The sequence below is a fragment of the Punica granatum genome, chromosome 2, assembly GCF_007655135.1.
Source record: "Punica granatum isolate Tunisia-2019 chromosome 2, ASM765513v2, whole genome shotgun sequence".
Lineage (NCBI taxonomy): Eukaryota > Viridiplantae > Streptophyta > Magnoliopsida > Myrtales > Lythraceae > Punica > Punica granatum.
In genome coordinates, this window is record NC_045128.1 from 41,032,810 (window position 1) to 41,050,206 (window position 17,397).

At 39.5% G+C, this 17,397-nt stretch overlaps 3 protein-coding genes across 3 annotated transcripts; all 3 read right to left on the reverse strand.

The window, feature by feature from the left end:
- Window positions 1–786: 786 nt before the first annotated feature.
- Window positions 787–5,765, reverse strand: LOC116195429 (shaggy-related protein kinase eta-like). Its single transcript, XM_031524616.1, has 12 exons — window positions 5,550–5,765; window positions 4,073–4,165; window positions 3,749–3,808; window positions 3,400–3,672; window positions 3,243–3,317; window positions 3,084–3,140; window positions 2,587–2,727; window positions 2,430–2,480; window positions 2,255–2,350; window positions 1,707–1,790; window positions 1,454–1,555; window positions 787–1,318 (listed from the first exon to the last, which is right to left on the reverse strand). The coding sequence occupies exons 1-12, from the start codon at window positions 5,664–5,666 to the stop codon at window positions 1,229–1,231; spliced, it is 1,239 nt and encodes a 412-aa protein (XP_031380476.1). The 5' UTR covers window positions 5,667–5,765; the 3' UTR covers window positions 787–1,228.
- Window positions 5,766–7,198: 1,433 nt separating this feature from the next.
- On the reverse strand, window positions 7,199–9,614 carry LOC116194975 (peroxidase P7-like). Its single transcript, XM_031523913.1, has 3 exons — window positions 9,304–9,614; window positions 8,848–9,039; window positions 7,199–8,028 (listed from the first exon to the last, which is right to left on the reverse strand). Exons 1-3 carry the CDS (start codon window positions 9,517–9,519, stop codon window positions 7,480–7,482), a joined length of 957 nt encoding a protein of 318 aa, XP_031379773.1. The 5' UTR covers window positions 9,520–9,614; the 3' UTR covers window positions 7,199–7,479.
- Window positions 9,615–12,485: 2,871 nt separating this feature from the next.
- LOC116197862 (probable serine/threonine-protein kinase PBL7) lies at window positions 12,486–16,096 on the reverse strand. The gene is made up of 6 exons (XM_031528117.1): window positions 15,694–16,096; window positions 14,742–14,977; window positions 14,480–14,615; window positions 13,513–13,771; window positions 13,216–13,348; window positions 12,486–13,112 (listed from the first exon to the last, which is right to left on the reverse strand). Exons 1-6 carry the CDS (start codon window positions 15,878–15,880, stop codon window positions 12,834–12,836), a joined length of 1,230 nt encoding a protein of 409 aa, XP_031383977.1. The 5' UTR covers window positions 15,881–16,096; the 3' UTR covers window positions 12,486–12,833.
- Window positions 16,097–17,397: the final 1,301 nt, after the last annotated feature.

The following is a 17,397-nucleotide window of genomic DNA, read 5'->3' on the forward strand; positions in this document are numbered from 1 at the left end:
TATCATGTTTTAAGGCTAAAAGTGTTGACACCCTCTACGCCATGGCCCAGCCTGACCGTCTATCGTCATACTGGCAAACTATCTTAGACGCCCTAGCAGGCCTCCATTAGATCGTTGTCATTGGCCCGCAACACTTCCGCATGTTCCTTCGTATCTCCAACATCCGCTGTCCTCCCGCATGTTCCTTCGTATCTCCAACATCCGCTGTCCTCCGGGTTTTTATCGAGCCTAGCTTAGCCAGTGGTCAGAGCTCAAATGTCTCGGACTCGCAGACCTTAGAGCTTGAATTAACTGACGGCTTTCACTGCAGTGTCGCGACTTTACTCCTTGCAAGAATCTCAACGGTTTCCTACCCCGGTCCTTGAAAGTCACAGTTTTCTCATCCGCCTTGAGCGTTTAGGCTTAGTCAGAGGATGACAAGCTCATAACATAAACAAAGCAAACAGTTGTCCGCTATCTTTCACTCATCAGAGGACAGGCTGTCCTGCCCAAGTCAAAGTCAAAAGTCAAACCATGTCTCCAGTGCTAGCACAATTAGTGAACGTAACAGAGCACATGCCCCCCACGCGGCCGGATATCTGCTCATCACAATGCCCCGCGGTAAGGATATTACAGTACCCGCCGAGTGATTATTCACTCTGAAGCATCCCAGATCAGCTTCCCCAGGACCAGCTTGAGATACTCAAGAGGACAAGAAGATTATGCCAAAGTGACAAAGGGAGACTCGCAATAACGACAGGCATGCAAGAGTCGGGAAACCTCTTACGGGTGTTCGACAATAGTGAGTAGAGAAAAGACAGATGGTGAATTCATATTCATAGGAGAATGAAAAGTGCAAGCCACAAACTAATTTAAATGAGCTACAAGAGCTCTTTGCTGGGTCTGTATAGAGCCCTACAAAGCTAGACATAAGTTGAATCGCATCATAATGCTCCCCTAGCCCTCTCTTTCTAGAACCTTTTTTTTTTTTCCATAAGTCATTGCAAATGTACAATAAAGACTTGTCTTTTTTAATAAAGCTAAAATTGCATAAACTTAAAAAGGCAAACATTATAGATTTAAGGATCGGAGACAGAAAGCCAGAGAACATGTGTACATCTTGCGGGGCGGGAAAGAACACTCGCTGATTGGGCTAACGACTTTCGTCACAATGGATCACAGATCGGGTCCTCACTTCCTTCCATTCAGCTTAGCAGATGATTCAGCACACTTCAGCAGTCCAACCTTTTCAAGTACCAACTGGATGCGGGAAGCCATTCATCCGCCGCAAATGCTCGGGTATCAGTCTGTTGATCAATTCTGGGTGAGCCCCAGTTAACTGCAAGCATACAAGAACAACAGAATCAGGGGATTTGATTGCCATTGCAATATATGACAGAAGTAGAATCTATTGAGTCAGTTCCCACAGGCACATGCTGCGATTTAAGCATTAGCAAAATGATAGAAGACGTACATCTTGCTTAAAGTTGAATAAGGGGGGCAATGGGCGACCATTTGGAAGGCGCACATTGGGTTCACGAAGCTCATCAAAGAAAGGATGTGCGCATGCTTCAAGCTGCAAAAGCAAAAACGAGCAGTTAGGCAAAAACAATAGGAAAAGCTCATGGTTGTAAACTGAAGATACACTTCCAATGGATAGATTAGCCCGCACACAAGCTAGAACATATTTATGATACTTCACCAAGATAAAGCAGATTTCAACTCACAGCAGTGCAGCGAAGACTTGGAGAATACTGAAGAAGCCTTGATGCAAGGTCAATCGCTTCAGGAGGCATCCTTTTGTGGAATATCTGGACACACAAGTATACCATGTAATTAGCAACAACAACAATTAATGAAGGATAAAAGAACTGGAAAAGAGAAAGAAAATAAGTGAAATCTGGGAACATTCAGCTGTCAAGGGAAGACAATAAAGAAAGTCCCAGAGACTTTCCGCAACCACTAATTCTAGTAGAGAGTTCAATTTCAAGACGCGCTAAAGAGTTAAGGATGTGAATAATTACATCGAAGAGTCTAAGTATGGATTTACATTTTCACATACCAAACTGTCTTAACTCCAATCAAATGTCCGTTGCATTAAAGAGCTCACTAGCTCCTCTCTTTTCACCATATATGAATGCCATTTCCTATATATACCTCATCTTTTTGGAGACTATTACTATGCAAGATGACCGGTGAAGCTATCCTCCTATTTGAATTATCTAACAAAACCATGAAATAAGCACAAAACAAGGATGTTAGGACAGAACCATACTTTGTGCCAAGGATGAGCTTTTATCTGAGGAAATCTGAAATCGGTATAATTCGGATTCATGCATCGAATTTCTTCTCGAGTTGGGGTACCAAGAACCTGCAAGAAAGCAACCACAACATGGTTATCTCGTACCAAGAGTTGTATGATTAAAATACAAATACCACCGGTAAGGCACCTTGATGATCTCCACGAGCTGGTCCACTGCATTTTCTCCAGGAAACAGTGGCTGGAATAAAAAATATAATATGTGAAATGAAAGGAGAATTATGTTTAAATTAATACAGTCTAATATATAAAGAATGTGAGTAGTACTCGTTGTCTTAACCCCTGACCTGACCCAAAAGAAGTTCGGCAAGAACACAACCAGCGGACCAGATATCGATCGACGTTGTATACTCTGTGGCACCAAATATGAGCTCTGGTGCCCTGTAGTAACGGGAACATATGTAGGAGATGTTTGCCTCCCCCTTGACCTGATTGAACAAAGACCAGTCCATCAGAAACAAGTTATTTAGATATAAACTGTTGGAAAATGAGGGATTAGGCAGAGAAATGTAGTCAAACAGCGTTAAACAAGTCACCACAAACATCCCTCTTAATTAGTCCATATCCAGCCAATTCACTAGTATTTATTTGTTTCTATAAAGAGAGATCTAGCTTGTGCAAAATAGGAATAGAAGTGTCGTTAAGGAAGTAAAGAAAGCTTTGACCATTTAAAGGATTGCTCGGAAAGGCCCGAACTCTAGATTCAACCTCATCATTGGCACCTTTCTTTTTGGCATAACTAATTTAAAAGAACCAAAGTAACAGCGCAGGGGCGTGGCCATACCAAAACCTTTGCACTTCCAAAGTCACAAATCTTGACCTGGTGGGTGAGGGGGTCGACCTGCATTTGGGGGGGAATTAAGGGAAAAAGTCTTTCATAAACGCCACAACCTGTGGGAAAAGAAAATCAGATATATGATACAGAAGGGACAGTTATAAGTACCAAAAGGTTTTGTGGCTTCAAATCCCTATGACAAACTCCAGGAACAGTATGGATGTAAGCGAGTCCTCGAAAGATCTGCAAGGTTAATTCATTCAGTGCAAGTTCAAAAGGGGGAAGAGAGAGTTATCCTTAATAATGAAAGAACAATATCACGTACTTGGTATGTGTAAAGCTTGACATATATCAGAGGCATCCTCTGGTTCATACTATTGTAATGCTTCAGAACGCCATACATAGTTTCCGGGACATATTCCATCACTAAGTTCAGAAACAGCTCATCATTACTTGTTGTAGAGAAGAAGCAGTGCTTCAGGCTAACCACATTAGGGTGATCCATCAGGCGCAATAATTGCAGCTCACGGTTTTTGTACCGTCTATCCTGAAGGACCTTTTTTATAGCAAATGTCTCTCCAGTTTCCAAGCATTTTGCCTGAGAATAAGCAATGTAAGATACACATAATATTTTAAAAATTACATAAAGAGGTTATCTGGGAATAGATATGCACCAGAAACACAATTCCAAATGATCCATTCCCGACAACGCGCTCTGCCATGTAACTGATGGTCTGCAAAACAGAATTGACGAAACAAACAGACAGAAATTGAGAGATCTCGCAGCCAAATACGGACAGTTTCAATTTTGGATTCACGTAATTAAAGTTTTTATCATTTTGGAATAGAACGGGACAAACAACATTTAATTTTCAACCAGAACCGAAAATCATAATTAGGAATATGAAAAAAAGTTTCCCAGTTTTCATACAAGAAAAAAAATTAAAAGTAGAGTCAATCTGTAGGGATGGAAGAAAATGCTACGAAATTTCCTATACCTGTTTGGGTTCTCCGTTTTTTCCTCCAATAGTAGTCGAGATAATCTGACCAGTGACAGCATTATTGCTCTCAATAACAGTTTGAGACATTTCCTGAAATTAAATTACACAGTGTTCAGTCAAAACTACACAATGGACGTATGAAGAGTCAGCGTAAGATACTAGCTTTCGATCTATTACTCTCACAGAGAAATCTCAGCATCAGTTCACAACCTAATTGGACCGTCACTGAAGATGTGGGTGCGACCAAAATATTACACATACTAATCACATGTATAACACCGTTCAATCAGGTAACAAATCATTCCTTAATTATCTCTACAGCCAAGCAAATCACTGACTGCTCTTGTGACACTTGACTGCAATGAAAGGTCGAGCTAAAAGGGATAGCCTTTGGTAGAGATACAACGTGCTATAGATAATTAATATGTTAGTTATGGTTATTATATATAATCCACGTTAGAGGGTCACTTGAGCATGTAAAGTTGATGAAAGCCCTAATGATAGCAAAGCAAGGAGTATGCAGCAAAGAAGCAAAGCATTAGATAGACATGGACGACGAGGAAGCTTCATGCAGCAGAAAAGCTTGCATTTCAGAAAAGAGGGAACTAAGAAAGAATCAGAGTAAATTTATCAGCAGAAGCAACCTTGCAACATACTGATACTCGCAAAAAGTAAGTGGCACAGGAAAGAGAGGACATAGAAGATCATGCGGGATCCTAGTAATGGATCTAAGACAGATATATGAACCCAATGGGAAAGATCAGTTCGAGCAGTGAGAATCTCTCGACTCTTTCGAGCTGAAGTTGCTCCAAATAATTTGAGAAAAATTACACATACACAACCAAATGATGCAATTCCAACAAACTCCTGATGCTAAAATTTTACTGGAAGGAGAGTAGCAGTCATGGAAAATTTTTCGAACTCGATAAAACAAGAGTCAAGCTCACAGACTGGCTGTGTCAACAATTTGTCATAGATCCTCTTCAGCTTAAAACAAATCATTCATGAAATTAGAGGTCTATATTTTCCTTCTAGGTCTCTAGCTCGTATTAGATACCAAATTAGTGAATGCGGTAGCTATGGAAGCTCAATCTGGTTTCCATGTCCTGAGAAAGGAAACTCATTCAGAATTCTCAAGTAACAGAAGCCAAGCATCAAGACAAATCCCACAGAAAACACGTATTAGCTAAGGAAACCACTACAGCAACAACCAGAAAGCGGAACCCTATCCGGGGAACAAACTCCGGCGAGCCAGCTCAGATCTTAAAATCACGGAGCAAGCGGCCCGGAGGAGTGAAGATCGGTCCAAATTGGACAGCAAACGGAACTCTGAGCTGGATCACGGAAGATCTAAGTCCTACCAGCGGCAGCTGCTGGCATTCGCAAGCACGAACAGTGAAACCAAACCATGACACTCCGAGATAGAGAGAGAGGGAGGGAGAAAGAGGAGAAGGAAGGGAAATGAGGAGGAAACCTTATCGGTCTGCATCGGATCAGGACGGCGAGAGGCGTCGGGCTGAGCTCCGAGGTGCGGTGGCGGAGCCGCCTGGTGGTGATGGTGGTGGTGAGGCCCCAAGGGCATCGAGGCCATGTGGACTGCACCTTCAACCTCTCTCTCTCTCTCTCTCTACTCTCTCTCTCCTCTCTCTCTCTCACTTTGCTTTATGACAATCACTCTCTCTTTCTCTCTCTTCTGTCTTTAATTTTCTTTTTTTCTTCTTTTTTTTTTTCACTGTTTTGTATGTAAAATTTTCTTCCCCTGCAGACCTTTTTTATATGGCCCCTCCTCCAGTAGGAAATTATGGAAAGAAAAGGAGAGTGAAACTGAAAATGGAGGAGTTAACCATAATTCATTGATGGAGCGAAGACCCACGCGAACTTCCCGAGAGTGACCTGGACGCGCCTAATCAGTCTCCGCTGATTATCTATTTTCAATTTCATTATCCTCTTGTTTTTTTTTCCTGTAATAATCGATTTATATATTCCGCATTTCTTTTTTCTTTTTAAGTTTCTATGCCTGAAAAATATTTATTTTTGTTATTTTGCTCTAGGCTGTCCATTGTTAATTCGAATTTTGGAAAAAAATTTGCACACCTCGGATTAACTTAAACAGCAGAGGAGATTATTGGCTTTAACTACATGACTCGTTACATTATCCTTTTAAGGTTATGTACTAGTCTACAATCAATTATTTAGTCTGGTGTTATCAGAGCAACATATTTTCATTGTTTTTGAGTTACGGAGCATAACGATCTTTAACTAGGAGAGTGCCATTGTTTATTGCTAATTTTGTAGGCCGTTTTTGCGTAACTCATACCAAATTAAACTGCAAAAGAGATCCTTTGACTTTAATTAAATTATTGGTAACATGATTAATAAAATCCAACGGTTTTTAACTAGTTTCCAATCATTAAATGGAGGAGGAATTTATTTTGGACAATCTTATTTATTTCGGTTTCGGAAGTAACCGTCTTTTACTTAAAAGTCCATAAAATTGTTACTAATTTTGGAGACAATTTTGCATTGCATGGATTAGAATTAACAGTAATACAAGTCACAGGATCATTTGATCAGTTCATTCAGCGAAGCGGTGCGACTTTCCTTTTATTCAATTTTTAATCATTTATAATAATAGCAAATTATTAAAATACACAATGTCGATTCAGATTGAGAAAATATATACATGAAAAACACATAATTCATAGCTTACAACTACTTTTTTTTTAGTCATAAAAAAAAATTGCAGGTATAAAATCTATATTCCTATTTTCACCAATGAAAAAATTAAATCCCTCTTAGTGTTTAGGTTATCATTGAAACTTTTCACTTATTTTTCTTTTTATCAGAATCCATTATTTATTAGGCTTTCATTTGAATTTACAAGAAAATTGTGAGAAATTTCGACATTCGCAATTGGAGCACACGCACTTGCTTTGTTCTTTATCTTTTATTTTGTGCAATTTAAGATTGCACAACCTCACACATGTATTTTGCATTCATGCAAAATAAATAAATTAATAAATAAAAAGGACAGATGATTTTTCTCGTGTCGAAGAAATAGATACTTACGATAAGACATTACATTTCCATGTGATGATGTAAGTTACAAATTAAAGCACGAGAAAAAACCTTCTCAAACGACTCATTTAATCCGCCAACGGCTTCACATTATAAGCACTTCCATTTATTATTCAAAAAAAATCCACAATAATTAACCGAAAACCTTAACTTTTATAATTCGTAATTATTTAGCTTAGACCAAACCCTCTCCATCTTGACTTGGGGGGAGGCTTTATTGTGTAATAGACATACGACCATACAACTTCTCATCAATCGGACACATTTAACATAAAACTATATTGTCTTTTCGCCATTTTGGGAAGACTTTGATCACTTAGTAATAATTAATTAACCACCCCGCATTTCCGTCTAATTTCTCCGTTTGTCCCCGTGAGTGGACTAATGTTCCCCATCCTGACCATAGCCGCTGCGAAATCACTCGCAAAAGCACGGTAGTTGTTGCTGTAGGTCCTGACTAGACTGTCTTGGGACGCATTATTGAACAGCTCCTGGTCTGAGCGGAGAAGCCCCCGCCGTCCCACAAGGTTCTGGTAGTACGCATTGTCGAACCGGTTCGGTGTGGGGTCGAGGGCGGCAAGGTTGTTATCCCCTCCCGAGGCTGGGCAGCCGGTTCGTCGGGAGTTGGCAAACTGTGCGTCAATGTTTGTGTCGTTGTAGATTCGGGTCCGAAAGGTGGCACAACGGGCGAACCCGATTACGTGGCCACCTGACAGGGCAGTCATGTCCGTGGCGCTCAAGCCCTTGGCAGAAAAGGACGAGATCAGGGTCGCAAGGTTGGCAAACGGGGAGGGTATGTCACTGTTGGCCGCGCTGAGGCTTGCGGTTCGGGCATCTCTCCGGCCGAGTGGCACGGTCCAAGATGGTCCTCCCAACTGAAAAAAAGAAAAAAAAAAAGAAAAAAGAAAGGGAATACTCGTTAAATTTGGTTCACTAATAATCTTCGTATCAAGATGACTAAAATTACTATACTATACTCAAATAATGATCTTGTCCATGGAGTTACCAAATAATACAATGCATCAATAAAAATATAATCACGAAAATTGGAATATACTTGCATGACAAATACCCGTACATGCATATAGATGTTCCATTAAATGAATTAATGCATATATAAAAGGTATGGCAACATTTATATTCCATCCTATTTATGTTTTTCTTTTAAACCTACTCTATTGCATATATAAAAGGCATGGCAACAATTATATTCTATCCCATTTGTGCTTTCTTTTACCTACTCTGTTGCTTTTAATCATGTCATCAAAAATAAAAGAGCTAGCCACTAGCTGATAGGCTAGCCCATCAAAATGCACGTATGTTAATGTATGCATGTCCGGGCTATATATAAAATATCAACATATATAGGACACGCTGTAGACGAACCTTCATTTCCTAATCAAACACCCATAAAAGGAAAACTCGAATTCGAATTTATGCCTTTGAGGTATATATGTATAGATAGATATATTGATGGATTTTTCTTTTTTTTTAGTGCCATGCATGATTTATTCGTCTGAGCCATAGTTGTTGATCGATAAATCGAGTTAACGAGCATAAACTCGAATATTTTAGTTAAGGTTAACTGTGAAGTTCATACATATGCATATATATATATATATATATATATATATATATATATGTTGCCATGTAGGAAGAGGAATTAGAGGAGAGATAATAGTGAAGATACTGACCAAGACGACTCCATCTCGAGCAGCAAGTGCGAGGATATCGGCACAAGATACGGTCGCATTGCAAGCGTTTTCGACCCGGGTTTTGATTGTGTCGATCACCTCAAAGCCCCTCAGTGAGTTCTGGTTTGGGCGGGCGGTCTTCTCACCAGTGAAGGTGGCCGTGTCATCCAACAAAACCGATGCGTCGCAGCCCTGCATTCATAATGTATTAGCACATGCAAGAGCAACAAACTACATACATACTGAGAATATTACTAATAAACATATATATGTAATACTTAATTATAAGACCGTACATATATAAAACCTATAAGCATCAATCATCGCAATTACATAATTTGGTTCATTAATATGGTATATATAAAGATCACGGGAGAAGTATATATTCTCTATATACATTGCAGGTATGCATGTGATAATTAGCTAGAAACTGGTGGGATCGGCTTAGTTACGCACATTAACGAAGCAGTCGTGGAAGAACAAGCGGAGGATGGAAGCACCCATCCTCGCTTCGTTGCTCACTGCCTGCCTCATTGCGTTCCGCACTATGGTCAGGAGGTTAGGGCAGGACCGAGCGTAGAAATTAGGCGAAAGCTGCTGCCCGTTCACGGAACTCGTTATGACGCATAAGATAGAGAGAATAACAAAAGATCGTGCAATGGAGGAGGCCATTATATATGTATGCGAAATTATAGCAGCTTATATGAGTCCTCTCTGTGTATATGACTTGAAGATCAACACACTTTATGTGAGGCTGTGAGGATTGTATCGGTCAGTCCTCTGTATATATAGAGAAGGGCAACGTGCATATGCATGTAAAGAGAGAGGGAGATGATGAGAATCTAATCATGTTATCTTTCTGACGATCAAAAGTTTTCAAACTTTGCTGCTGTACGCGTTTATACATAAGGGGATGAGCTACTGATTGCTGATTTTGATTTGGCAGTTTTCTTCTTTTTTTTCGTTCTTATTATAGTTGATGACGTGTATATTATTCTTATATATTTTGTGCATTGCAATTGACTCGATAAGTATTGGGTTGGTCCGAGTAATGCTCAAAAATGGAAGGGAGAGAGCATCTAGAGAGACGCGATATGAAGACTAACGGGATGCAGCCCATAGATTGACTTCTGCTTCGTTCCCATCCAAATACCCCATGCAACCAAACAAACCAACGTCATCCACGAGAGAAGGCAATGTACGTACCACTTCTTTCTACCCTAAAACGAGAAAGCCCTACCATCTATGTGGCCAATAATCCCCTCCTCTATTCTTTTGGTATATACTCACACACACGCATATACTTCGATCGATTTATCGAACTCTTCATGAAAAAAGGATAAAACATGATCATATATATAATATAGGAACATCCGACAATTCAATTCATTTGCTATCTCATGGGGTAATTGGCCTATTTTATTTACTCTTTAGGAAGTAATATAATACGTCTTTTTATCCACTTTTTTTTTTTGTCGACAGCACAAGATTTGGATCAATCCATGAATTGACACTAATTTTTGATTGAGTTTCGGTTGATCTTGGTTATACAGAGTGCTTCTAGAAAATTTCAAACCCCTACATGAGAGTTAAACTCTGCCCATTGAAAAATTAGTTTGCCGCTGAATCATATCCTCGTAATTTTCATTCACATGCTTAACTACAGTTTAATTTCTCTTGGTGTTTGCTTACAGATATCGTGGCTAACAGGACGACCTAAAGCATAGGCGCGTGTCGATAAAGAGAGATCGATCATATGTATAATGGCTTCCTTAATTAACCCAGAATTTTTTTGAGGAGTTCGTTTCTATCATTGCCATAAAACTTTAGTCCAAATTGATACATAAATATAGATATCTATCGCAGTTGTGGGTCATATACTTAATAATATCAAGTCTCATTAAACTGTAATTATCGGGGAAAAAAGTCTTGATTATATATGCTATATAGGATGTACATAAATGTACACTAATTAAGGATCTTAATTAAAAAAATACTTGTAAAGAATCATTAGAGTGATAGTGATTACCCAACTTATTCTACATACTCACTTTTTTCCCCCCCTCTAATGATGAAGGAAAGACCTCTAGAACACATCCTCTTTTGGCCTTAATGCGACATTGTCAATCATGACAACCAGTTGCATGCGGTTGACTTTCCCTTCTCATTCCAATGTATTTGCATGCACTAAATAGATCCCTTGACATTTATAAGTCTTTGCCTCAGCAAAACACGCACCTATATTCTATAAGAAGAAAAACCAATGGACTTTTATAAACCGACGCATAAGTAGAGAGATTAATCACAATCAGTAAGTCGAAAACATCTCATGATTTTAATGAAAAAAAAAATTTGCATATACATATATCTATAGATGCATATGTATGTATACCAGAGGAAGAATTTTGAAATAGCAATGCAAGAAAGTTTTTTTAATTTTGGAAAGGCATAAAAGCAAGTGGAATTCATATTCCTCCCAATCCATCCCATTGCAACTTTGGCGGTTCGATGCTGGCCGACTCTCCGGGAAGGTCCGTAACGTCGTCAGTCAACTCCATTTAGATTTGTAATGAGAGGACTCGGAAGGGATTGGGCTGAGAGCTGCTGGGTCCACTAATATGGCCCATTCATTTTTCTTTTCCATGACGAGTATATAAATTTCATCGATACTCTCTAATCCCTACAGTTTATCATAAAAATCTTTTAATGACTGGAGATTTCCATCTTTCAGCAAGCATCGAATTTCATCGCTCCGATGATATTCGAGTATGTATGTGAGAAGAGTCGATATATAATCTCAAAAAGAAAGATTGGGGGAGAAGGGAAGCAATTAAATTAGCTTAGTATCCGAGTGCGTGGCCACGACCGAAACAATACAAGTGAGAACCCAAGAAAGTCTACATCGGTTGTTAGAGATGCTTTGCTTAGATAACCCAATTTTCCCCCCCACTCAATTTGAGTGGTCAGTGTGTCGACCAAACAGTGACGACCCATTCAAATGTATGAAGGTACCCCAAAAAAAAAAAAGGCAATTTGTGTCATATCATTTTTTTTAATTGCTTCGAAAGTCAAAATTAAATTGTAAGCTTGATAAATTAGTGGTATCCACATTTCTAAGTTTGTTTGACTCGACGATATGTAGTTTCCATTTCGACGGATACTGATAGGCCAAAATCTATATCGAGTCACCATCAAAGACATATCCATAACATCGTTATCGTCTACCCAAATAAATAAATAAATATATATATATTATCCGAGTGCGAAATTCGTGAGCAGTCAACTTCCATATCTAAGGATTGCGTTGACAGTATATACGTATTTTGAGGAGAAATTGTAAGTTTTTATTTAAGGAAGGTTGTTGAACTTGGAACATTATTTTGTTGGGTTGAATATTTTTTTGTTAAGGAAAGCCGGGAGCTTTTGACAGTAAAAAATGTCAAACATAATACCTTTGATCTTCTCCTCCTTTCCCTCGGGCATTTAATGCCATGCCCATGAACTTGTCAGGTGCTATTTTCTCCGTTTGAACAGCGAACAAAAACAATAAACTCAATATTTCGCTGAAAATAAGGAAAATCTTTCAACACCATTTCACCGGAAATATATATGCGGAATGGTGACTACTAACCTCGAGAGGAATGTAAATGGCAACAGCTCAGGCATCAATAGGATAGAGGCACCGCACTACATAAGCTTCAAGTCTTGAATTACTGTCAATTCTTCAATTTCTTCCAAGAGACGGTAGAGAAATAGAGGCATCAAACGAAACTACTAATCATGCAGAAAGTCCGGTTAGATTAGAGCTGAGACTAGACGAGAATGACCACATTCTAAGTTTTCTCCTCCAGATTAAGCATAAGGCATACACAAATACAGCTTTCCCATAAATGACGCAGGAATTTGATAATACCCAATGGAGATATTCGAATGCCAACCAACTTTAGGATAGCTTGAGGAAACATCAATAAGGGGTCTGATTGGCTTCATATGCTTGCCTTGTGAGGCTCGTGTGGAGTGGGTGACCTGGTGGAGTGCAGGCTACTTGAGGAAGCGCCTACCTTAGAAGATAAGCGGTGAGTCTTCACGAGAGGGACCAAGGATTGCACAACATCGGCCATGAGCGGCCTGTAGTCAGCCTCAGGCTGCACGCACATTGCTGCAATTGCCGCCACCTGAACAACCTCCTTGAGGGAATACTGACCCTCCAGCCTCGGGTCCATAATCTGGACAACCTTGTCTCGGTCCGTCAGCTGAGGCAATGCCTGCCAATATACACAATAAAATCGCTCTTTTATTCATAAGAAAATGGCCCCAGAGAAGAAAAGATGACATAAATTGTAAAACTAAGTGTGTAGAAGCACAAACCCAAGTGACAAGAACCCCTTCCCCAGGAGGTCTCTTCATGTCGACAGGAACTCTGCCGGTGAGCAGCTCCAACAGAACAACCCCATAGCTATAGACATCTGATTTAGTGGTCAGGTGCCCCGTTAATGCATATCTGTGAAAAAAATAAAATTAAATTAAAGCAACACAACGGTTAAGATTCTTGATGATTAAGATCCTTCTATTCTTCACTTCAAGTCTTAATGCAAAAAGGGATCAGATAACTAAGAGGAAGAATGAAAATAATAGCTCCACTCATATGCAATGAGATGTTCATACTCGGGGGCGACATATCCCTGGGTCCCCAAAACTCGTGTAGAGACATGACCACCAGCTTTTTCAGGTCCCAATTTTGCCAGTCCGAAATCAGAAACCTTAGTATGGAAGTTCTTATCCAAGAGGATATTGCTGCTCTTGAAATCTCGGTGGATCACGGGAGGATTAATATGCTCATGAAGATATTCTAGGCCTTTTGCAGCTTCCAAGGCTATTCTCAAGCGAGTTTCCCAATCCAACTTCAAGTAGACAGCATTAGAATCTGCAAAAATGAACTCAATCGCTTAGAACATCCACACTTTCACAGATGAAAAAACTCAAGGCAGAAAAATTTCAATTCAAATTCACATTCACAGAGCTATATCAATTGAAGCAAGTCCCATGAGAGCTGGGAAATTCTCGACCTGACATATATGAACTTATTTTCATAAGCCACTTGGCATCTTCACAGAAAATGACGAGAATCCGAACAGTCACAGTTAAAAATCATGCTTCTAAAAAGCAACGGCATGTTGGAACTCTCGTAACTTCTAGAAACACATGGGAAAAGTATCATATCACTGAGTACAAACAAACTCGAATCATGCTTATTTTTTGTATGTGGACAAGCACAACGCTGAAGAATTATGCGCAATTGCATGGTACTGGAAACCCATCACTTAAAAGAACTGTCATGAGATGGACCATTGCACATGCGTCATGCATATTTCAACTTAAACATTGTGCACAGAGCATAAAGTAATTGCAAAACCAGCAACAATCTGAAGTTTCAACAGAGAGTGGAAAAAGTTATAGATTTCCTCCCTCTTACCATTAGCAATTAACGTTGCTATTTCAAGGTTAGTGAAAAGAACTCCTATGATATGGAACTTTTTGTAGCAGAGTTGGAGGCATTGTTTCATGCAGCAATTATACAGAAAAACTTATTTCTTTTATTTATTTGTCCCTTCTCGAAGATTTGGTTACTTACGGCTCACTGGATACAAATGTTCCTGCAGACCGCCATTTGCCATGAACTCATACACTAGCAGTTTGTGATTACTATCAGAACAATAACCAAGCAAAGCCAGCAAGTATGGAGAGCGCAGCCTACTCAGCAACTCCACCTACGTCAGAAGACCAAGTAAACACCGACTGATTAAATAAGAAGCACTAAATTCAGAAAGCCGCAGGAAGAGCAAGGAAACACCGAGTGATTAAATAAGATGCAGGAAGACAAAAAGTTTAATTACCTCTACTTGAAATTCCTCCTCTCCTTGCTTCCCTGCCTGATCCATCAACTTAACAGCAACTTTTCTGCCATCGCTAAGCACTCCTCTGTAAACCGAACCAAAGCCACCATGTCCAACTACATTTGACTTGCTGAAACCCCCAGTTGCTGAATGCAGCTGCTTAAAGGAGAAGACCTGAAGTCCTTTCTCAGAAGTAACTTGGATCAAACCCTTCTCCTCATGATCAAACCCTTTAGCTAGAAATCACAAGAAATGATAAACACTTCAGTGCAGTTGCAGTAGAAAAATAAAGCACAGATAAGTTGGTTATTATAGCTCCTCAATACTTGAGAGTTTCAGAGACTAGAAAAACAGACACTCATTGGTTTTGTTATGATATGAACAACATGAATACCAATATCACATTTAATGGTGAACTGCTGCTTTTTACAGATTTTTCCACATTTGAAGTCACAGAAGGTTCCAATGTGCACAAAGCGGTGAGACAGATCACAGAAGAAAACGTTGGACTCAAAACGACCATGATAAGGAACTCGAGGGAGCATTCCACATGAAGGTGAAAATTCGGGATCATGAATCGATCATAACAATACCGCTTATGGTTAATATTCCGGCCCTGTTTTGCAAGCAGCGTTATATCAAGAACACCGAAAGGCAATATTCGGAAATATCTTTCCTGATGAGCAAGTTCTCCCTATCACGGGGGGGAAAAGTGGCCTAACAGTGTTAAATCAGGCAACCTTCCGCGCAGCAAAGTAAGGACCGGCAAGAAAAATCCACTTCTGGAGCACCAGCATCAGAGGCTCTGTTTCTAAGTATCAACACCTAATGCGAGCTAAAAAGTAGCAAAACTGAGCTCAAACCTACAGGACTACCGCAGCAATTCTCTCGGGAACCAAGCGAAAGCTCATGATAATTATTAATTAGCAGAAAATGCGACCACTACACTCACTCTGGTGCTGGTGCTGGTGCTGGTGATGGTGATGGTGCTTGTGGTGACGCTTGGAGACCTTGTTCCGGATGTAGCAGTAGTAGCTGAAGGCCACGAGCAGGGAGGCCAGGGCGAGGGAGGCCATGACGATGATAATCGCCAGCGCGGTGCGCTCCTTTCTCCGGTACTCTGCGTCCGGCGAGTCCATCCTGCACCGCACTCTTCTATGACATCCAACGGTCCCGCAATGCGAGCAGCAGACGAAGGGAGGGACAGAGCGAGTGGAGTGACAGAGAAACCCTAGCGGAGCATAGGGAGCAGAGGAGGGAGGAGAAAGAAGAGAACAATGGACGAGAGAGAGAGAGAGAGAGAGGGAGGGAGGGGCTTTCCTTAAGCTTCGAATTCTGCGCTCAACTCTTTCTGGGAGTGAGTGTGACGAGTGAGAGTGTCGTGTCAGTCAGCAGAGGCGTTGGTTTTGTCTTCTTGTATGGGCGCGGGGAAAAATATAATTTCCATCCATTAATCAATTAATCGTCAGGTGCTATTTTGCTATATCGTATAATCAACGGTCAATATTTTCCCGGTAAAAATTTGGGACTTCACAAAACACCTCTCATTCATCAGGATTTTTCGCGTTTGTGTAATGTGCCCCTAAAATTAGCAAATTTTTTGACCAGGAAGGCGATCCGACGACGAACTATGCTTTAATTGCTTGTTTGGATTTTGAGGGTTATGAAAAGATGAGTTATGAGTTATTATTATACAGATTTAAATTATGATATCTCGTAATTTGCCCCTCCATAATCTACTATCAAAACAAATTATAAGATAATAGAGTTTATCCGTAATGCATAGATTTGAAATTCGATGTAAGCATCTTGAAATTGGTAACATGACCTTCTGTAATTCGCCTTTTCATATTTCACTATTAGAATAAATTGCTAGATGATAGAGTTTATCTGTAATACATAGATTTGAAATTGACTGTAAGCATCTTGAAATGGATACTAAGACTGACAATCAACAAGATTATTCATATTTTAATAGGGTAAATTACACTGGTGGTTCAAAAAATTTTAATAATGTATCATGCTGGTCTAAAAAGGTTTTTTTGCTACTTGATGGTACAAAATATTTCAAAGTTGTAACATGATAGTACAAAACCGTCATCTCGCCATTGATGCCTTCAAGCCGACGCTGACGGTACAAAATCGATTTTTGTGGGACGTTACATGATGGTGCAAAATGTTTTGAAGTTGTAACTTAATAGTACAAAATGTTTTACTTAAGTTACATGATGGTGTAAAATTTACAGTCTTGTAAATGACGACTTGACGGCGTCAATAGCGAGATGACGGTTTGTGCTATCATGTTACAACTTTGAAACGTTTTGTACCATCAAGTAGCAAAAAAAACTTTTTAGACCAACCTGATACATTATTAAATTTTTTTGGACCATCAGTGTAATTAATCCTATTTTAATAAGTTAAAGGGCAACCGATGAGCTCATTTTTAAAAAAATGTAAAATTTTCTTTTCATGTTTAATTTGCTTGTATGTATATATATATATATATATATATATATATATATATCCTTTTTATTGTTTCTCATATTTCAATTCTCTAACTACTGAAAATATATGTCAAGAAAATGAGGCTATTTTTAAATTCCAATTACAAACGAGACTGATGGATATATAGTATAATGAAATTAAAATTCTAATA